The sequence below is a fragment of the Passer montanus genome, unplaced genomic scaffold (genome assembly GCF_014805655.1).
Source record: "Passer montanus isolate IOZ18808 unplaced genomic scaffold, ASM1480565v1 scaffold10, whole genome shotgun sequence".
In the NCBI taxonomy this organism is placed as follows: domain Eukaryota; kingdom Metazoa; phylum Chordata; class Aves; order Passeriformes; family Passeridae; genus Passer; species Passer montanus.
Window position 1 is genome coordinate 33,914,735 of NW_024356505.1, and position 22,723 is coordinate 33,937,457.

The 22,723-nt window shown below is 42.7% G+C and overlaps 1 protein-coding gene across 1 annotated transcript in view; it reads left to right on the forward strand.

Moving 5' to 3' along the window:
• ADARB2 (adenosine deaminase RNA specific B2 (inactive)) overlaps window positions 1-22,723 on the forward strand; it is a 305,822-nt gene that overhangs the window by 268,363 nt on the left and 14,736 nt on the right. Inside the window, exons 6-7 of the mRNA XM_039713060.1 lie at window positions 677-828; window positions 16,538-16,706. Coding sequence (XP_039568994.1) covers window positions 677-828; window positions 16,538-16,706 — 321 coding nt within the window. The remainder of the gene's footprint in view (window positions 1-676; window positions 829-16,537; window positions 16,707-22,723) is intronic.

Consider the following 22,723-nt stretch of genomic DNA (forward strand, 5'->3'; position numbering starts at 1 on the left):
TCAATAAGTATCTTTTTCAACTCAGCTGAGAAAATCCTGCACAAGTTTTGTCCGCCCTTCTTAAGATTTCTTCTGCTTTCCAAAAATGCCAAGTGACCAAGAAGACCTTGCTGGCCTAGGTGAGGCACATGTAGGTGGCTCTGGTTGAATGGAGGAACAGAGCAGGGAGGGCTGGCAGTGACCATAAAATTTGGGTGCTTTGTTAGAGGCCCTTTTCAGTGGAGCATATGAACACACATCTCAGCTGTGGTGATTGATGTTAATGGGATTCAAACATGTGCCTAGGCATTGTGATCAGCAGAGCTGATGAGTTCACATGAGAGCCCAAGAGAACTCCTTTTTCATGCACCAGAACCACTTTAAAATCAGTGTGTTTATGCATCCGTGCATGTAAGGAAGGAGAGTTACCCTTCAAAAATCCACATTTTATCATTAGAACGTATCTTAGGCAAGCAATCCAAAAGCCCTTTGGCAGTCTTGACCTCCTTCACACATTTCTTCACCTGGAGAAGCTCATTGTTTTTCTTTTGCTGTCACTAGGCAAAATATATGATGCCGGGTGCTAATAAAAACAAACAAACAAGCAGAGGGAGAAAAGGAGAGAGAGAGAGAGAGCACAGAAATGTTTCTGATTTGGCGTGTAACAAATGACCTGGAACCTCTTTTGTGATCATAGCAAACGGCGAGAAGACTGGGAGCGATCAATCTTCGTGCGATTAAAAGAAGGAGGCTACAGGCTGCGGGAGAACATCCTGTTCCATCTGTACGTGAGCACCTCACCCTGCGGAGACGCGCGCCTTAACTCCCCCTACGAAATCACAACCGACTGTAAGAGAAAAATCTTCCCTCTCCTTTTCCTCCTTTGTGTGCCTTTTGTCTTTTTTTTTGGGGGGGGGTTGTTTTTTTTTCTTTTTAAAGATCCTTCTTACTCTCTTTCTTTGCTGGCAGAAAGGGTTTCGCTTGAGAGCAAAAACACTACAGGTTTTAGAGGGTGTGTGTCTGTCTGTGCAGCTGGTGCTCAGTCCTGTGTGCTGGGGAAGGTGTGCAGGGAAAACCAGAGCTGGGTGAGGCAGCTCTGCACACCTGGGGCTCTGTGGCTCTGCTGGGGAATGCATCCCTGCATTTCCTAAAAGTAAATGTTTTGGAAAGCATTCCCGTGATCAAAAAACCCTTGAAGCCACAGCCAGAGGTTGGACCAGAGAATCAGGGCTCTAACTGGAGGTACATAGACTCTTCTCAGTGTTCACAAGCCATACATATATGGGTGGAATGGTTGCATTTTCACAGGCTGCAGCAGCTGGAGTCTGAAGTAGAGCACTGATATGATACAATATATGATACAGCACATGTGTAGTGTTGATTGTTCATCAGACTCTCTCCAAATATCACCTGCACTTGCAGCAAATAATGGCAAGACCCTTGTGAAAAGGATCCTTCTGACCCATGCTGCCTATGTCAAATATACTGCATGGTCCCTGCATGGCAGGTGGGTCTGTTGGAGTCCACCAGGTCAGCCTTAGAGTCCCTGGAACCGGAACCATACCCATGGCATTCAAGCAAACACATGATTTTCCAGGGATTTCTTCTCTAGAGGTGATCCTGCAAATGAGATTAACAAATCAGGCCTTGGGTCAGTGTGTGCCACCAACAGACCTGCAGAGCTTGCTGTCCATGATGACAAATCCCATGTCCACCATGACCCAGCACTCTCATCTCATTCACTCCCCAGACATGCCTGTCCCTGTCCTTGCCCTGCCATGGCAGAGGCACATCCTGGCTGCTTTCCCACTGCACCAGCTTTGTCCCTGCCCAGCCACATGGAATGCCCCCAGCAAGGGACAGGGGACCCCAGAGATCTGTGTCTTGTTACCACATGCCTGTCACCCCATGATCCAATGCACAAGGCACTCTCTTATCTCTGCTCCAGCTACTGCTCCTCATACCTGCATTTTACAGTGCTGCAAAGCCCATAGCACTGGCTGCCAAATGTGCACATCATGAGAAATGGTCCTTGCCTTGACTACTTGAATGTGAGGCAGGCAAGACAAAAGAATGGATGGATGAAGAAGCATAGATATGGGAATTTAAAATTAATCACCCAAGGTCACACAACTACCTCACTTCCTCACAGGCAAATCCATCAGACAGTAGTTTCACTCCTTTGTGATTTCTTATTTGTATAAGTTATTTATTAGTGATTAAGTATTATTCTATCCAGAACAGAATTTTTTTTCACATGTGAAACAGCAGATTGCTGGGGCAAGAAGCAGAATGCCCCTATGCAGGAATGAAATGTAGTCCTCACCTGACATGATTTCTGCATTGTGTCTGCAGGGTTTATAAAATGAACAAAAGGAAGTAAATGCTTAAAACTCAAAATCAAATCAACAAATTCCTGATGAGTTAACAAAATGAAAAACATAGCATCTTCTTAAATCAAAATTAAAAGTAAAAAGGGAGCTCTTATGAATATCAGAAAACAATAGTGATCTTTGGCCTCCCACTGTATCAGTGTATCAAGAGATATCTAAAAAGGCTTTATGTTTCATTGAAGGCACTCATGTTTTCCAGAAGGCAGATTTCCTGGGGCACTCCTTAGCTGACATCACAATTGGAAGCACCAAAATCTGTAATTACTTTTAAAATGTGGTCCATTCTCAAGAGGCTGTCCAGGCTGCATTCTGCTCTTGGCATGAGGAGCTTGGTGCTTTGGGCAGCTGACAGCCCATGCTGCCTGATTATATGCAGCTGAACCCAGCCCTGCAGGTGAACCCTGCTTGGCTCATGGATTTCTTCACAGACCAGATAAATCTCCCAGCTAATGAGGGAATGATTCTGTAGATAACAAGATACACAAGGAGCTGTGTTTAAAAATATATAATCACACAGTACATGACACAGACAGTAAACTTGTCAATAATCATGAAAATAATTTTCCTGTTGGCTATTACACCAATTATTTTCCCAAGCAGAAGCTGAGGCAGAAAGGTCTGTGTGGCTTAGCCAAGGTTACACAGTGATTCAGTAGCAGGACCTGAAGAGATGCTACACCTGGCTCATAATTCACTCTTTTAAACAAATCCCTCTACTTTGTCATGTGCTCTTAAAATAATTTAGCACTGTGTAGAAAGCAATGTTGCCCAAAGCTGTCCTTCAAAGAGATAAGCATTTCCTCTCAGCTCACATTATCCCAGAGACATCTGGGAAGATAAGTATTTTATAATGTTTATCATCCAGATCTTCTCTTTCCTCTTTTTTTTTTTTTCCTAAAGAAATAACCTTTCTTTCATCCCATAATGACAAGAAACTCCAGATGAATGTTGTTTAATTTCTTAAACAACAAAGAGACCTCTCCTAGAGCTAGCACAAGCCATCAAACATTACTGATTATTCTCTAAAGATGCATTAACATTTAAAAACGTTGTCTCACCATGTGGTTCCTGGTTTTGAGAAGGGATATGATAAGCCTTTATCAATACAGGGAGCGAGTAAAATCCACTTCTCAAATCTCCTTCCAAAAATTTCCTATTATCCACCGTGTCTTTCCAGCACCCTCAGGGAGGCCTCACATTTCCTTCTTATGAGCTTTGTTCTGGTAAGGGAGGACGTAAGCTGGCATGCTTTTGAAACCCAGTTTACTTCTTACTGGATAGAGCATAGTACCAAGTTTGTGGCGTGTGTAAAAGTCTGAGAGCTGCAATGCAGAGGAGAGGTCCAGGCAGCCCACACCCACGCCAGCTCCATGCAGGAAAGCAAGAGATTAGAGACAAGGAGATAAAATCGTACTTTAATTTGAAGAAATGGTCTTCTTGAATCAGAGGTAAGCTTGTTTGTTGATAACATCCTTAGGCAGCTCTAAAATAGAGACTAAATCAGTTGGACCAGGCTGCTTTGAGCAGGGAGGGGAGTTTTCTAACTCTTTTTTGGTGCCTGTAGGTCAGGAAGTGAAGTCAGAGCTTTGGAAGAAGGTGCAGTCTGAGAGCAGGGGAAGAGGCTGAGGGGAAAGAGGCCAGAGCAGCTGAGCAGGAGAGGAGACCAGCCAGGGTCAGTGGTGTTGCAGGAATATGAGACTGGGAAATGCCACAGGGGTTTCAGATGTTTTTTATGGGTTTGTCCTGGCTCATCCTCTCTGGTCAGTCTCCTTCTGAAGACCCTTTCCATCATTTTCCAAGGTCATCCTCAAGGTTGTGGCACAGCTTTGTGACAAAAAGGCAGCTTGTTCCTGGTGTCCTCACAACTCTCATTGCTCCTTCACACATGCAGCTTCTTCCCCTCCTTCAGTTCAGTGCTGCAGCTCAGGGAGCCTGGGACATCTCCATTTCTGGTGCCTTCTGCCTTCATGTACATCTCAGCCAGGTGTGCCTGGATTTCTGAGCTCTCTCAAGGGCAGGATCACAGCACCAAGTCTCCGTGGGTTTCCTGAGGGGCCTAAGGGAGCTGCTGTTTCCCATTGTGGCACACACACTCCTGCTCATGAGGTGGAGCCCCGGGGGCAGCTCCCCCTGTAGTATTTGTTGCATATTTTGCACTTTTTCCTAAATCTAGGGCAAACCACAGAATAATCAAGCCCTTGATTTGCCACAGCACCATCCTAGCTAATTTAGTGCTTCTTGACTCATTGGCTTTTTTTTTTTTTGCCTTTTAAGTCTCTTAAAAAGCAAAATGAATTGCTTGAAAATTTGAGCTAAACAGAATCCTCTACTTCCCCCACTCTCCTTCCCTGTCAGTATTTTACCTCATTGTCCATATTTTTTCTAGAGATGTGCTCTCTCTTTTTCACTACATGGATCACCAAAGAGACAAACAGAATCTGCCCCAGGGCTTGTCTCAGTTCTTCTCCCCTGGGCTGCTTTTCTATCTCTTGCTAACATGCTGTATTGCCTTGTGCCATTGACTCCCTGATAGCCCAGCTCCTGTTTTATCCCACACTTCCTTTAGGTCTGAAACACACCATTGCATCTGCTCCACATGGGGTTTTTCTCCTGCTTGTCTATTAACCTACAGCTGTGCTGGAGCTCTCATGCACACACATTTGACAGAACTCTCATCTAAGCAGGACCCGCTTGCAGCCACGTGAGCCACATCATTGCCTTGGTAGGTGATGTGATGAGAAGATGTGCACTGCACTTTTCAGAGACTTGGGGAACTGAAGAGTACCCATTTGTGCTTTCTACTTCAAGTGTTCTTTCACTGGGCAGACCTGTGCTTTCCCTGCTTGTGATTCTGGCTGCTGGATTTTACATTCCATTCTCAGAAAAAAGTGCTCTGTTCACCCCCAAATCCAGGGCTGCTGTGAAGGAGTGTCCTGCTCACAGCAGTATCTCAGCATTCTGTGTTCAGATGGGGCTGACCCAGGTTTTGTCATCCCAAAACCAGACCCCTGAAAGTCATATCCTGAGCAGACTGGCTGGAGAAGGCCAGATCCACACAGAGACCCTCTAAGGAGTCTGATGATCTCTTGAAACTGGCATGAGAGCCTCAGCCCCAAAAGTCAATATTCAATCCTTCAGGGAGTTATAGTATGGAAATACAATGAGGATGCTTATGGCAGTAACTGGGCTAGAATCACTCCCCAAACCATTGGGTTTGGTGAACATTTCTGGATGTGGAAGGGGAAGAAATCTCTGCCTTCCTTTTGCCAATCCAATGTTTGATTCAATGAACAAATTCTGTTCTTGTAAATAGATGGTAAAAGGGGAAAGCACTTCAAGAAGAGCTACATAAGTAGTTTTGAAAATAAATTAGACATCTGGAACTACAAGAAAATTCAGGTTCTAACATAGTGATAAACTTTCCCATTACAAAAATTGAGGATAACCATAGGTCACCCCTTGGGCATGGGCACTATTTTTTGTTTCCATTACACAAGTGCCCCCAGGTATCACAACTCTCTGTCACGGCTGCTGGCCTGATGCAGCTTGGGAAACCAGCTTGGAAACTCACAGCTGTTTGGTGCATGGAGCAGCTTCCTCCTAAGGCTGTAAAGTTGATTTTATGCTGATGAATGGCCCATCTGTGGAACTGGGATGAAGGTGCATTATTTTCTTATTTTTCATATGACTGAGCAGAACAATACCTTGGGGGATCTCAGAAAAAAATTATCATAGAGAACCATGCCCAGAAGTAACAGGAAACTAAAAAAAATGCACACACCACAGTGGGCTGTAGTGCTGAATACTGCCTCAGGAGAAATAATCCTAGCACTGGATGAGCTATTGTGGTCAGCCCAGATTGCTTTGTCATATAAAGGACGCTGCAGAAATTGCAGATACAGCAAGAGGCTCTTGCATTACTTCACAGGCTAGGGAATTAGTATTAAGGAAGGTGGAAGGAAATTGTCCTTTCACTTCATTAAGACTGGACTGGGTGTTATCCAAAAGGTTTGGGTTCAGGTGTGAGCACAGCACCCTTTGTCAGGCCCCTTTGAGGTCATGTTCCATGGAAGTGATGGCCCCTCCTGCTTGTGCCACTGACCCAGCCTCAGTTTACCAAAGTAACAAAGAGGAAATGCAGCAACTTTCTACAGCTGTCTAGAGGCTGGGCTGCCAAGGAGCTTGTGGCCCTGCTCAGGACTGTTTGCTGACACTAGGGTTGTATGTAATTGCCCTGTTTTCTAACTTGATCTTCCCAGGCTGCTGAAATGCTGTTTCAGTATGACTTTTTCACTCAAGTTAGCTTGGTGGGGAAAGCTTGGCCACAGGACAGTTCCTCTGGTTAATTCTCACCTTCACTTGCACACCTCACCCATGGCTGGAGCAGAGGTGCAGTGTGCTCCTGGGCAGGGTGGGCAGGATGGCAGCAGAGCCCAGCCCAGCTGTGCTGGTCCAGTGTCCCCACAAGTACTGCAGTCTGAGCAGTGCTCTGATTTAGCTCAGGGCTTTTCAGGTCTGGAAGTGGTGCTGTGTGTAGACAGTTCACAGATTTCTTTCCAGCATCTAAGATAAATCCATGCTGGCACTGTGGGAGAGCTTTCTTCTTCTGAGGAAGGTGGGCAAGGGGATTTCAGGAGAAGAAAGTGTGGTTGAGAGGAATCACTGGGACCCTGGGACGGGATGGGAAAGTTTGAGGGAGAGTGGGTCTGTGATGTTCAGCTGTGAGGGGGAAGTGGGCGAGAGACAGCAACATAAAGCCTGTGAGAGGTGGGGAAACTCTCAGGATGAGTGAAGCCCCTCTGCTTCTTCAATGCTCAGCACCCACACAGGACCTGCAGGCTCTGGCTGGAGCCATCTCCAGTGCTACAAGAAGCTTTTCCTCCCCCAGCCTCTCCTACTCACTCTCTGCTCATCCAAGGCTGCAGGGAAAGAATGGAAAAGGGGGGAAAGACTCCTGTCAGGGGTACCAGAATGGAGACAGTGACTGGCCCAAGCCCTTTGCTGTGATTCCTGAGCCCTTCTGAAGCCACCTGAGGAAAAAGCTGCAGCAGCACCAGCAGCTGCTGCTTCTTGATGCTCAGATGGAGCAGCAGCGCCAGAGGGTCTGCAAATATTTGGTTCACATGTTCTGGAAATCCCATCCCTTTTGGTAACCCAAAGGAGAGGTCTGATGCCTTACATGACTGTCATGCTAAACCTTTTGCCAATCCCAAAGGTCAGTTCTAGCCCCTAAACCTGCCAGAGAAACGAGTGGTGTCCAGGCTTACCAGAGCTGTGAAAGCATTCATGGTTTTATTATTGGTATTATCTGCTGGAGCCCAGGATGCACCTTGGAAAGAGGCTCTCATTTCACTTCATTGGAGTCCTGAAGCTTTCAGTACAATTAATCAACCTGTACAAGTTTGCTGTTGCTTTATATTCCATTATTAATCTCCACCAGCTGGGTAGTTAGGTTCTTAGTGAGGTTTTGCTAAAGCTGACTGGTGAATAACAGCTTCACTTCATGGACAAATTTTAGGTCTCAAAGAACTGACTGGCTGGAAAAAATTCAAAACCTTTCAGGCAAAATTCGAAAGAAAATGATTGTGTGAAACTGGGATCACATCTTATATTTCTCATATCTCCTGGTCATCAGTAACAAGGGGTAGGAAAACCCTGTTTCATTTCCTCCCATGCCCAGTTCAGGGTAGGCTTTTTCATTCAAGGCCACTTAGAATCAAATGAAAACTTGAATCTGTGTCTCTCAAGTCCTGGATCAGTGAATTCCCTCTCAGCTGAGCTAGACAGCTCCCTTTTTTAACTCTCTGTTTTAAAACTTTGTCAGAACTGACACATCATGAGAAAACTCTGCCTTTGACAATGCATTGAAAATGTCCCAATTCCTTCTCCTTGTGATATTCTTGGCTGCTTTTGCTTATTTGAGTTTTGTTGTTTCAGGGGGAGTTTAAAGTAGAAAATAAGATTTTTAGAAGTATGTGTCAGTGCAGTGTGTGTCTACCCAGGAAAAGAGAAAGAAAATGCTGAAAACTATAGATTGCTCAGAGCCAGCATTGGCCACAGCTTTGAAAAGCTTTCATGTAAAGCAAAATGTGTTTGTTAAGATTGAGGAAAACAGGTTTCCAGCTATAATCAGATTCTAATTTTAACAGAATGCTTGAATTGCCAAAGGGCATTGCACTGTATTTATTGATTCTGCTTTGTTATGGCTTTTGCTGCTTTGTAAAACACTGCATTTGGATGCAATGTTCAGATGTGATAAAAAGGCTACATTAATCAGCAAAAGACCATGCCTGAGAAGTTTTCAGAACAGCAGTAGAAAATTTCACCAAGAAAAGCTACTTGTCCCCAGATTTGTCCAGCCCAAGGAATGGTGGTGTCTCCAAAACCCTCTGCAGCAGGCAAAAGGGACCACCTGCTCCTGGACATCCCAACATCCATTCCACCCCAACATCCCATAGCCTACCACAGATATGCACCTAAGTAAGGCACAGATTTTTTGGGTGGAAAATACCAAACCATTGTTGGGAAAAATCTCTGTGGGTGAAAACTACACCCACTCAGGTCTAATTTAGTCTAATTTGCCCTTCCACTGAGTGGGAATTACAAATAAAATTCATAAACTGAGTTTTAGGAAGCTTATCAGACAGCTCCAGGTCCAGTTAAGATCTTTGTGAGACTTCTGGAAGTCCTTAGGCTTCTGGGAGTTTGTTAGAGTCAGGAGAGAAATCTGAAGACATCTGTGTGAGTAGCAAACAATTAAATTCTTACCATGGTCCTTCAAGCTGCCTTCTCTAGCCAGACTGGGGCAACTCACCTCACTCTGGTAATTTCTATTTCTATACCTGTAAAATAGGAATAAAAGGGACCCAGCAATCACAGCTCTAAGAAAGGGTAGTTAGTGCTGAGAGCAGAATACTAAAATGGAAAACACTGTATGTTCTATGCACTACTGTAAAATTATTCAGAGTAATTTAACAACTTTAATCCACAGATTTTTAAGGCTGACAGGAACCACTTTCTGGTGATCAAGATTTAATTTCTTCAGCCAAAGACCATAGGACTCCAGAGCTCCAGAAGCTGAATTAGAATATATCTGGTGGTGCACCAGGAACCACAGCCTCTCTAGACTCAAACCAACCACAGTGTGGCTGAAAATCTGTTGCCATTATTGACAGATTGCTCCTATTTCTGTCTCATGGGATTCATTTTCTGTTTTCATATTTTGCTGACTTCTTCCACAATATTTTCCTTAAATAATCTTTGAAGATTTCGATTTCCCAAGTGCGACAGAATCCCAAAGCCACATGAATAACAGCATATTTTGTTGACAAAAGAAAGAGGGTTATGATGATTAACACATTCTCTTTATGTTTGTGTAAACTTCTTGATTAAAACATGGCAGGAGAGAGAATTGTCACCAAACAGGCAATTCCAGTGATGTTGATATATTTTTCACATACAGTATATTTAAAAGATAAACCCTAGCTTTAAGAGAAAACGTTTTTCATTATGGAAAAGAGTTAATGAGAGTGAAAGATACAATGATGCACAGCTCAGGGCATGGGTGAAGAGCTGGTCCCCCCTGGTCCCACTCTCCCCTGGCTTTGGTCAGCTGCTGACCTGGGAACAAGCAGCATCTCTGCCCACTGTCAAAGCTGAGCTGTGCCTTGCTGGAGACCAGCTAGCAGCCCTCTCTACCTGGTGGCAAACCTGATGGGGACTGCAGAGGCAGAAGTCCTCCTCAGAGAGTTCACAGATATCTCTCTTCTTCCCTCAGAGAGTTCTCAGCCCTTTGCCAGATCTCAGACTTTGCTCTGTGGGAGCAGCTGCACTTTCAAAGCCGCGGCGGGGGATGTCTGATTTTAGACAAGAGGAGCAATTAGTAATTAAAAATAATAATCTTGAAGTGTTTGAGTTGTATTTTCCTTGATTGCCACATGCACAGAATCTTAATCCCTCTGATAAGTCTTGTACTTTTGGCTTCAACATATTAATGCTTTCCTACTCCAGAGCAGGCTGGAGTCCACAGCTCTGTTTGTAGGTGGCACAAAGAATTTCCCTGACACCTGACCCAGTACTGCTCATTCCTCCTTGCCTGGAACAGTCATTTATAACTCTCAGAGGAAGCTGTGTATGACTTTGCTGCCAGCAAATTGTTTTAAAGTGAGTTTTAGCTAGTTACTCACATTTTGATCCCAGGCTTTCCTCAAAGACAGACATTAGAGAAAGCTTGTTTGTAGGCTTTGAGCTTTTCTCTCAGATTTTTTTTCCTCTCAGGGTATTAAAGCCTGCTGAGAGTCCAGGCTTACTTAGAAGTTAGTCTGATGGCAAAATGGATTTCATGTGTTAGAGTGTCATATTCTGCTCTAGCATAGGTTCAGTGAAGGTATTTTGGCACCTCTCCCTAAGATGAGCTTTCAATAAATTTCATATTAACCTACAAAAATAATAAAAACCCATTGTAAAAGTGCTGTTATCTGAACAGATGAAATTTTTCCCCTCAGTAATCATACATGGAAGAACTTTGATGGACCAAAATGAAAAGTTTTCATTAAAACGTTCACTGATAAACTTTAATATGCTGGAATACCATTCTTACACCCTTCCTACAGTTACTGTCTCTAACATTACAATTCAATCAAAAAATAATAACTTAATTAGTACCTACTTAAAGCAGATAAAGAAAAATAATTCAGTCATTTCCTTTCTGTTCTTGTGGATTCAAACTTGAAGTTTTCTCTTCACTGCTTCTTCTGGCTTAAATGCCACATATTGATAATCTATGGATAGGCAAACTGACTTTGTTATCACACCTTGTCAGTACATCACTAGAAAATATTGGCAGATGACAAATTGTGGAAGAAGTAGAAAGAATGAAAATTGTTATTTGAAGGTTAGTGAAAAGAAGAAAGAATAATATGCCAAAAGGAACATCATTTATCAGGTCATAGATTCTGTCAGGTTAGGGACTACTGTCCAAAGACAGTATTTCAACCAAGAAAGAGGCAGAGAGAAAAGGTAAAGTTCAATCTCCAATGTTAATTTCAGTTCCAAAAATTGCAGGTGTCCCAGGTTTGTAACATTGTCATGTAAATTACATATTCATATTTTTGTTTGTATATAAGTGTTAGTGGTTTTTTTGTATATAAGTGTTAATCCAAACCATAGATCTGAACTGAAATCTGCTACAACGTGCTGGGTGCCACATGGCTCTGGGAGCAAGACAATATCTCCTAGGATTGCCTTCAGATGAAATATCCCTCATGGCCTATATTTAAAAGTCATATTTTGACTTTTAAGGATTCATCTCAACACGCTTTTATTGTGATTAACCTGTACAAGACAGAGTCTTTTGTTCCTTTCTGGTAGTGACATATTCCTGAAGTCACTGCAGGAGCAGCTCTGTAGACCATTATTTTCACAAATTCAGACTTATTTCAGAATAGTCTCAAAGTTTCTTGTTTTCCAAAGCTGGCCCGTGGGATTTCAGCCTGGCTCTGTGCTGGTCACCAAAGCCCAGTGCAGCAGGGATTTATCTGACCAGCCACTCTGCCCAGTAGAGCAGACACAGCCAAAGTGTTCACTGTGCTGTGATTTTCACTTCAACACTTCCAGAAATAGTAATGTTGTACATTTAGTCAGGATCTGGTCAAGGAAAGTGCGTCTCTAATAATCATCAAAATACAAAGGCAGTCAAATGTTAACATTTGACTTCTTTCCACCCCTTTGTCTCACACTGCTCTAAGGAAGCTTTATAAACCATGCTGAGGAGGGGAGAGTCCAGCACTGAAAAAAATGCAAGATAGGCTCTTCTATTTCTGCTTTCCTGAAGAGAGAACAGCCTCCACTGAAGCAGGGAAACAGAAAATGAACCTCTGAGGCAGTCATGCAAAATTTCAGACAGATCCTTACTTGTGTGACTCTGTTTAATCACCGTCCATTTCCTCTTCACTCTTTAACTAAATAATAAATATGGAGTGGCTTTTTTCATTACCATATGAGCTAGAACTGGTCCTGGAGCAAATATGCAAATAAGGGGTGAGGCTTCAAATCAGAGGGTTTCACTAATTTTAAATACGAGGCACCTGTCTGTGTACATTTCTAATCCAGTAATTAATCCACCACCTTTTTATCTTAGGAACTCTCAGGAGTAATTTCCACATCTGAGTGTAGCACACATCATAAATCCACTCCAAATGATTTTTTAATTTGTCCTTTCCAATTCTGGTTTGAATTGACATTTTGTTCTGGTTGAAGTGGCATCCACAGACGCCTTCTCCCCTGCAATTAGCTCAGATTAAGCAGTTGGAGAACCAGCACAGCGAAGATCAGAAATGCTTATAGTTACTGATGTTTTGATCATACTTAACAGCAGAACAGCAGTAGGCTGTAGTTGGTGGCTTTAAGATGCATAAATAAATATATTTCTGTGACTGCATTAAAATGATCCACAGGAGGCTGTGCCAGCAAGTGGACCAAGTGTTTTTTTACTGCTAACAAGCAGCTTGGTGCTGGAGTCTGTCTGCAGCTTCAGTGCAAAACTCAGAGAGACTCATCTCTTCCTTTGGTTATATCTTCCAGTGCTGCTTAATGACATGCTAAAAAAGAACTCAGTGTGTTCCAGTTGCAGATTTGGATTTATTTAATCATTGGCAATCTGAAAGCATTCAGAGCTCTGGGTTATTAGTATTTGATATAAATGCCACCGATGAACCTTTGGAGCATGTGTCCCAACCACCCCAGCAATGTGAGCAGCCTGAGACAGGCAGCACGGCTCGAGGTTTGAGTCACACCCAATTCATTGAATTTAATAGCAGTTGAGCAGCTAAAAGCCCTTATCAGAGCTGTGGGAGTGTGTCCTGGGGTGAGTGTACAGTGGCCACAAATGCCTGAATCCTCTCAGCCAGCGCCGGCTGCTCGGCTGCAGCCTGGGCAGGGCACAGGGACAGCGAGCAAAGCTCGACACATGGCTGAGCCAATATGAGCATTCAGGAACTGAGACTATCAGTGCACTTGCACACCTCAAGTGCTTCTTAGAAACTTTATTGTTCAGTTTCTGGCACTTGCAGTCCAGGGCTGAGATGCTGTGAGAGCAACCAGTTGTAGAGTTCTTTGGCCTTTGTACTTCCTGCAGTCCTGGGAAGATCAGACAGACAAATGATAAATAAACAGACCCCTCAAAAGTCACAAAAGTCTTTTATATCCCTCTCCCCAAAAATTTTTGACCTGCTTTAAATTCCCCAACTGCTCAACAGCTGTTTGCAATCCTGCTGCTCTTTTTTCCCCACAAGCTCACTCTTTATCTCTGTCAGCATATTGTGGGATGCTTTGCCCCTCACTGAGGGAACATTTATGTACTGAAATCAAAGCCACATAAATGATGGGCTGATCATCTTGTCCTGCAGTCACTAAAATTCCCTGGCAGTTACATGTGTCTTTGCATATATGGGAAATGTGGATGTGTCAACACACTGAATTGCTTGAATGAGACAGTAATCCAGGAGATCAAGGCAACTACAGGGGAGGCTCAGGGCAGGAGCTGAGAAAGAGTGGAGAATCAACAGAGATGGGAAAGGGGAAAAGTGTAACAAGAGAAAATATTTTTCTTAAAAGTTGGAGAAGGAAACAGTAAAAAATCATTTTGTCTTGAGGAATTTCCAGCACATGGACCCCAGTGGTAGATCTTTCCTGGAAGGATTGCATCTATTTTTCATAATAGTTGTTAAGCAGTACCTTTAAATGAATTTGCATAAGAAGGAAGCATCATTATCTTCATTATACTTGTGGGAAAGCTTAGGAAAAGAGAACTGGTGTGCTTAAAGTTACTTTTTCCACCAGCTGAAACAGCAATAGCCTCTTGAGTCACTCTTCACTGCTTCCTTGGCAGAGATCTTGCTCTGCTGTGCCATCAGTTCTCAGTATGTGCAGACAAAGGCAAAGTAGTTTTGGTAGACATTTCTCACTGTTGTTCAGCTAGATGTGTTTGCTAAGTAGAAGTGATCATTTTCTACTTTTGTTGTCCAAACGTCATGGTACCTTTCCCACGACTCTGTGGTTTAATTATAAAAAATGCTGCTCACCACTGTTTCAGGTTTTTAAAAAATGTTTCCTCGCACAGTCCCAGTAAAAATATGGGCCAGTTCCCAGATGGCTAATGCAGTCCAAAGAGCATCCTCTGAATGATGATGCACTTAGCATCCCAGGCAAGAGGGATGTGCAATGGATCAGCACACATGGCCATGGAAATGGTTTCCTGACAGTGTTGGCACAACGAGAAAATTTGAGAACAGAGGGATCTGAGACACTTCTGAGACTTCCACATTTTTGCTTATTCAATTTTTTTTTATTTCTCTATTGGCTGTTCCCCGTTTCTCCCACAACTCAAGTTTGAAAAGCCACAATAGTCCAAGTCAGGTGATTACTGCAGTAATTTGTGAGGTGCTGACAACTGGGCACAAGGACCCTCCACATCCCCTGCTGCTGGGATGAGGTGGCTGCTGTAGGGGATGGCAGTGCAACAACCACTCTTCCCCAAACTCAGATGCTGTAGCAGCATTACTGTAACAGTATTTACAAGCAATATTTTGTATATGATGGAGATTGAGGTTGGGTGGAAACTGGTTTTGGTCATGGCCAAGCAATCCATTTGACACCTGTCCCAGCCTGCTGCTGACACACATGCTCCCATCTTAAATCTAAGAAAGCAGGAATGAAGAGAAGAGGCAATGATTGCTGAGTGTCCTGCTGCCCATGTGCTGGCAGGTCACAGCTGGCTTTGCTGCTCTACATGTGTTTGCTGCCTCTGCTAATCCCAATAGGCTGAAGCAATTTATTATTCCTCTCCCTTCTTTCAAACCACCCATGGGCAGCAGCCACTCAATCCATTGCTTCCAGCAGCCCTGGGGAATGTGCACAGAGCCAGCTGCTCACAGCAGAGGTGCCACCAGCCCCACAGCCTCTGGCATACTGGTGTCCCTCAGTGGCAGAAGCACTCAGCCCCACAGCCCACTGGGGACTGAGGAGCATCAGCCTTCACAAGTAGAAGCCTCCTGGTCCAGATGAGAAGCTGGCGTGGGAAAAATACACAGGACAGTTGGCAATGTGGGCAAAAGCTTCATGTCTGTAAAAGCAGCACTCCTTCTCCTTGAATGCAGAGGCCATCATGTACTGCCATCCATTATTTTCCTTTGGGCTAGAGGGAAACGTGGAAGGTCTGCTTCAGGGAGAAGGTGACCTCCAGTGAAACCCTCCAAGGGTGAGGAATGAGCAGACCCTGAGGATTTCCTTGCTGCTCCTTGTTGTTCTTTTACAGCCAAAATACCCAGGGGTAAAGTAGCAGTGTAAAGAGCATTAAGAGTGATTCTGATAATGAACTTCAGTTTTTCTCTTTTCATAATAATGAAGTTCTTTAGAAATATCATTATCTTCTGTATGTACTGCATATCTGCAGGACTCAGTTCATCATGGTCCAGGACAAGTGCTTTAGCTGCTTGCCCTGTGCCACCCCAGGGGCTGCTGCCTTGCACTCAAATATGGAATATTACAGAAGTGATAAAAGATCTTGGTATGACACAAGGCAGGAAAGTACCTCACTTCAGGGAGACTGTAGGAGGAATGTCAGCCAGCAATGAACAACTAGCAAGTTTTGATTTGCCTTTGATCCAGAGTATAAACCTCTAGCTTTTCAGAATTTTTCAGTGAAATGTTATAACAATTCAAAACCTCACTTCTGAAATTATTCAGGAAATGTCACTGAATATCACAGTAAAGCATTGGACTGGTCTGCATCATGCAGCTGAGTCTTTGATGACACTTATTGAACCAAGATTTTTCAAATATTCATCCATCACAACTCGATTCTAAAATGAGAAATTGTGCTGGTTCTTAAAAAGACAGAGCACCTCTCTTCTTTTTAAATCTATAAGGGAAATAGAAGGGAAACATGAGCTCAGTGTGTGCTTTGTGTAAGCTTTGATGGATGCGAAAAGAAAACCATGCTAGAAGCTCCTTCCTTTCTGCACTGCACTGCTTTCTTGGGCTGTTATCTCATCTAATTTTGCATTCAATTTAAAGGACTGTAAATGCAAGCTATGGCGTCAACACAGCCTCTCATGTCCTTTCAAAAAACACTCAATGACTGCCATTCTTGTGTTTACTTTGCCCAGTGAACAGCAGCAAGCACATAGTGAGGAAATACCGCGGGCACCTGCGGACAAAGATCGAGTCTGGCGAAGGCACCATCCCGGTGCGGTGCCACAACGCAGCGCAGACGTGGGACGGCGTGCTGCTGGGAGAGCAGCTCATCACCATGTCCTGCACCGACAAAATCGCCAGGTACGTGATGGGTGCACGTGGCAAAAGTCTCTGCACGGGCAAGCTCGGTGGTGCAGAGGATTATGGTGGCCAGTGGGAAGCAGCCGGCAGGTGCTGACCAGCCCTGCAGAAACAAAGATCTCCTTTGTACGCAAAAGCAGAGCATATAAATAGGAGGGAATGTAAATGGGACGTTTTCCCAAATTCTCTGTGGGTCGTTAGATGCTTATTACAGTGTGACAAAAAAATAAACTGTCTTTGCAGGTTTTTTTGCCAACAGAATTTCACTGTGCAAATAAAATACATCCACTTCGCTGTTCTTGGATCATTTACCCCAAAACTTGCAAACCAACTATCTTACAGATAAACTTATCTCGTCTGCACCAAATTGAATAAAGTGCCCTAAGTGCCCTAAAAGCCACCAGGAATATTTCTACAATTTTGAATGTCATTGAAGAGCTCTTATGTCACAGCCCCCTCTGTGGCTTTCTGCTATGCCCTATAAATACAATATATATTTATGTAGAATAATTTCCATGTAATAAATATTTCATAATTATTCCCTGATGACAAATAAAATGTAAATACATTCTCCATTCTCAGTTTAGGGTGTCAACTAATAGCAAGTGATGGCTTATACAATCCAAATCAAAATGTGTGTGCTTGGTTGCACAGTTATTGCACTATTAGAATATATCTATACATGTATGTATATTTATCTTTATAATTTATACATATATATGTGTGTGTGTATATATATACAAAAAATGTACATTATATATAGATGCAGTTCTACATATAAAATAAATCACATTATAGCTATAAAAAACATAAATGCTATGATCAAATTCTCCGCTAGAATATCATGCCTAAGAACTCAGTTAAATTACATCAGTCAAAATTTGGCCAAATGATTAAAGGCTAACATAGACATTATCTTTCAATAAAAATCATAGAAATTTTGTTTAATCCAAATGCGTAAATTCTGCCCTTAGCTTTAACTGGATGACCTACCAAAGCTAAATTAGTCTAATTAGCAAAGCCTGCCACTTTGTCACAAAAACGTAGAAGGGAACCAGCAAATGGAAATACTACCAGACTTACAAAATCCACCCTCTGCTAAGCATAATCATCACAACTGTTGTGCTTGCATGAAGGATAAAGAACAAATTCTGCTGTAAATGTTTTCATTTTCTCACAAGCAGATAACAGAAAAACCCAACCTGTGTTCGGTGGATCTCCTCCACTGTGTGTAGATGCAGTTGGGTTTTCCAAATTCAGACTCATACGGACTCAAAAAACTAAACAATTTTAAGTTCAAGAATAGAAAAATTGCATTTTCTGTGGTTTTTAATGTCATTAACCAGTGAATTAAATATCAGCTTTGCACACACTATTACATTTCCTGTTGATGGGGATGTTGACAATAATGCACAGTCTCAGGAACTGGGTTTTCTCCAAGCACATCTGCTAAGCACTTTGAGTGAATTCTTTCATTATTGACACACATCTAAACAGCATTGAAGTCTTTTAAGAAAAGAAGAATCTACCACAAATTTTTTCCAAGATAAAAAAAAAATTGCAGCTCTCATCATTGACAGTATTATTTCAATATTGTAAGAAAAACTGCACTTTTTATTATTTTATTTTTATTCTTTATTTTCAATGTAATTCAAATGAGCTTGGGATTTTTATAGGTTAAAAAAAAAACAAAACAGCAATCATTATTCCCTGCTTTCAACAATATATGTTACAGTTTAAAAAGAGGCTGAGAAAATCTGCATTATACCTTATCCCAAATTTCAGTTTACCACATTAAATGCCATCTATGATAATTTTTAGTCATTATTATCCCCATGTGCCAGGGGGAGAAATCAAAGGTTTCTTCACCTGTCCTTTGTTTCAGCACATGTAGAACTGTTTTCTGCCTTCTTCTCCTCTGGTCAAAGAGACCAGAGGCAGGAAAGGAGTTTAGTGGAAAAGGAGATTTCTCTCTGAGGGCCTTTCCCACCCCTGCCCCACTGCAGAGATCAGTGGGTGGTGACCATACATCATTTCAAACTGCAAATATTTGCCCTACCACATAGGTAGCTGACTCTTTAAATGTCTGCAGGATGCAGGAATCTGGTTGCACATTATCTGAGCTTGTCTTGCAGTGAGAAGAAAAGAGATCTCTGAAGCTGAAATTCATGTTTGTATAAGCAAGATTTGACAAAAAAAATCTCGCTTGTATGCTTTGGATTTTATTGCTTGTAAAAGTCCCTCAGGAGCATTGTGCTATTAGAGAATGTTTCCTCTTGAGAATCTAGCCAGTAGCTGCTAAAATATACATCATTTTGCATTATTTGCAAAGGGCATTGCTATCAGAATATCAAAGACCCAAGAATGCACAGAGTTACTGAGAAAAGCGAATAATATTCTATAAATCATGTATCTAACGATTTATGTTCTTTCTTGCTCACAGGAAAGCTATAAGCAGAGAGTGGTTTAATCAGATTTATTTGTTATTCAAAGACATTTAGCCATTTTTATTACTATCACCACAAGTTTGAGAGAATTTGATGCTGGGTATGCATTATTTGGGCTTTGTGGTTTTGTTGAGATCTCAGGATAAACACCCTGGTATCATACCTGTTCCCTCACTCAATTAAAGCACAAGCTCTATGGTATGAATGGTCATTTTATTTGGCTCAGGCAGGGAGCTATGAGGTGAAATTCTGCAACGTGGTTATAAAGAAGGTCACCCTAGATCTTGGCTGTTCCTTCTGGCTTTAAAACCTATGCATTTATATGTGTAAATTTAAAGTTTGAGGTCTCTGAGTCCCCAGATAAACCACCCAAAGAGAGTGTCAGCTTTTACACACATGACTCCTGTGAGCCTCACTGTGCAGCTGGAGTGACTTCAGGCTCTCAGTGCCATAGAATTCAGGATTAAACCACATTTTTTAGCCCACAGTTTATTAATTATACTAACACCTTTTGACCTCCATTCTTGTCCGTAATGTACATTTTATACATTTGCAAAAAAAGCAGCAATAACATAGGAAAAATAATTTTGAAAATAATAATCTGTTTGGGGAAAAAATTATGTCATTTAATGTTTTCTAGATGCTAATCATTACCTATATTAAAACCTTTATATCGACAGAGACATTACAGCCCTAAGAGAATTTCTGCTTTTTTGTGACAGCAAAATTCATACAATGGGCCAAATTAAACCTCTTTTCATCTCCCTGTCTCACACTAAGGCTGGATGCAGGACCAGCTCATACCTTGCTTATTACAAGGTCAGTGCAAGGTTAATGCTGCTGCTAATGGAAGTCTCTGCAGTCACTGTTTGGGAGCAGAAAAATGTTTGAAGGAAAATTGTTCTATGCACACACGTGCACACAAAGCCATGCACATACAGAAACACACATTTTTACCTCTGTGCCAGGTTTGCAGGTAGCACTCCACATGGCTGCAAATATAAAATCAGCATTTCCAAATGTCTCCACTTCTTATTCCTTCAGCAGAAGATATATGAAAATGTGGGCAAAATATCAAAGATTTATGCACTTCTCTTTAGTCCATCACCCCTCTGGACAGACTTATAAGGGAAATTCAGAGTCTGTCACAGTGGAGAGAAGCTGCCTTCCCTTTGAGACACTTTGTCCTCTGACTCATGGAAGCACTGTCTGAGCTTCAGGCCAGTCTCCCTCCACCATGGCTCATCCTCTAGGCTCACCATAACCCAGATTTAGCAGTACACACACCTCCCTTCTGTATAAAGTTTCTTGTTCCATGCTCTGGGCTCATCAAGTTTATTTATCTCATCACCAGCACCTGGGCTCCTCCTTCTTCCATGCAGAAAACTGGAGAAATCATTTCCCCCAGTGCCAACCCTTCTGAAATAGCAGGGTGCTGTGCCCTGTGTAGCTGCACAGAGAGGTTTGGTGCTTGCCATTGCCAGTGGTTTGGCAGACATGGCAGAGGAGCTGGGAGCACAGGGAGGACACCAGGGCTCCCCAGCACACGACAGGCAATTCCCAGACCCTGGCTCACCACCTCACCTTGATGTGCAAAAGTCATTTTAGGATCTTGGTGCAAGCAATCAACACTAGGGTTCATTCCAAAAATTAGTTCTTATCTGGGTGTCCCAGGAGAGAGTTCTGCATGGCACTACTCTTCCCCAAACTCTCTTCCATGACAGAGCTCAGACAGAGGACTGGACACCTCACACTCTGACCAGGGCAGAGCACATTGTGGCTCACTAGATGTCAAGCTGATGTAGTTATTTTGGAGAGATGCCAGCCTTCTGTGCAGCAAATTTGCATCTAAACACACAAAGATTGTGTAAACATATTTGTGAATGGATGAGCAGTGCTACTTGTCCTCTTCCAGAGTCCCCTTGCAGGATGCAGGCTGAGGAATGTACTTTGCATTGTGCAGGATTTGCAGGGAGCAATTCTCATAAACATTGTCTTTAAACAGCACATAAAAGCCAGAATTCAGTGTTTGTTTTATAAGCTCTGGCCTTAAAATTGTTTTCTTACGACCACTTCTCGAAAGGTCACCTTTAAAAGACTGTGTATTTTCTTGCCACCAGGTTAATGGTCACCTACTTCCTCAAACTTCACCAAAAAAGTGACATTCAGCCCAGAAGTAAAAAATTACCTCAAGTATCTAAATTACCACGTCTACAAAACAACACAAACAGAAACAAAGGAGCTCCAAACTTTGCATTACATCATGAGCAGTCTACCCATGTCCTGTGGCTAAGATTTGTGGATTATTTGGGCCCCACAAGCTAGAGAATAGGAAGAAATCTTTATTGAGAATATGTTCAGAGTACTGCAAGGTAGTGTAGCCTAAAGGCACTGTTTCAGGATTTATCAGTGGGAGTCTGAAGCAGCATTTTACAGGATGAGTTGAGCACATTAAGCTGTATTTAAATGTAGCATATAAAAATGCAGGACTAAAAGTCAGTGTTAGAAATTGGCATTCTTAGATCTATTTTAGTGTTAGCCTGTCGACCAGAGCCATTGTTAACAGAAGGCTGAGCCTGACAAGGTAACTCTTAAGAAAAGCTACTTCAAAGGCTACATATTAATGCAAATGAAAATCAATTAACACAGCTAGATCTTCAATTAGAGATGATTTGTGCACACGGTTTGTAATTCTCTCTCTTAACCCCTTTCTGTGTGACTGAGAGTTCAATTTCAATCTTTCACCACAAGGTATGTTCCAGAAAACATATATAAACCACCCACTGTTAAAATACAGATCAAAAACGAATGCACGAGTTCCAGTTTCCAAACCAATAATAGCTAAATGGTTGTATAAATAGGAACACCACAGGTGTCCTTCTGTGCACATGCCACCCTGAATAACAATTTATGTTGTGTGAAGCATAGCTGGAAATATCGGTAATAGAAACTCTGGTACAGGAGGTTAACAACACACTGAGTGGATAAGACTTAAAGCTCTTAATAAAATAAAAAAAGTCTTTTACAAAAAGCCTTATCAAAATAAGATTTGAAATTCCTCAGCAATGCTTTTTAATGGGCAAGGTTTCCACAGGTCCCAAGGAAACACTTCAGTCTCTGAGTGTCCGTGGCAGGTGGACACAATTCCCTGGGATGTTTTGAGGCATCAGGCAAATTTCTGCACATCCCAGCTACAAAGGGGTTCAAGTGTTGGCCTTCAGGTCTAACCACGTCCAAGTCAATGCTGAAAGCAGCAGCAGAGGGGCTCCAGCTGTCACATCACATCTCAGCAATGGGCAGGGAGCCTTGTGCTGACCTGAGCAAGGCTGCAGCCCTCTGCATCCCCACGGTTTTCCTCCAAACCCCTTCCTCGGTATTTTCATCATCCCTTTTTCTCTTGGTCCAAGGGAGGGGCCATGGAAACTCTTGTGCTGAGGTGATGCTCCAGCACGTGGAGGCTGTGCTGTGGTTGTGATGTGGGGACACATTTCCCTGCACATCTCGCTGTGGTCCCAGCTGTCAGGAGCCTGGAACTGGGGGGGCTCTGCAGGGGGGTCACGCCCTGCCCTC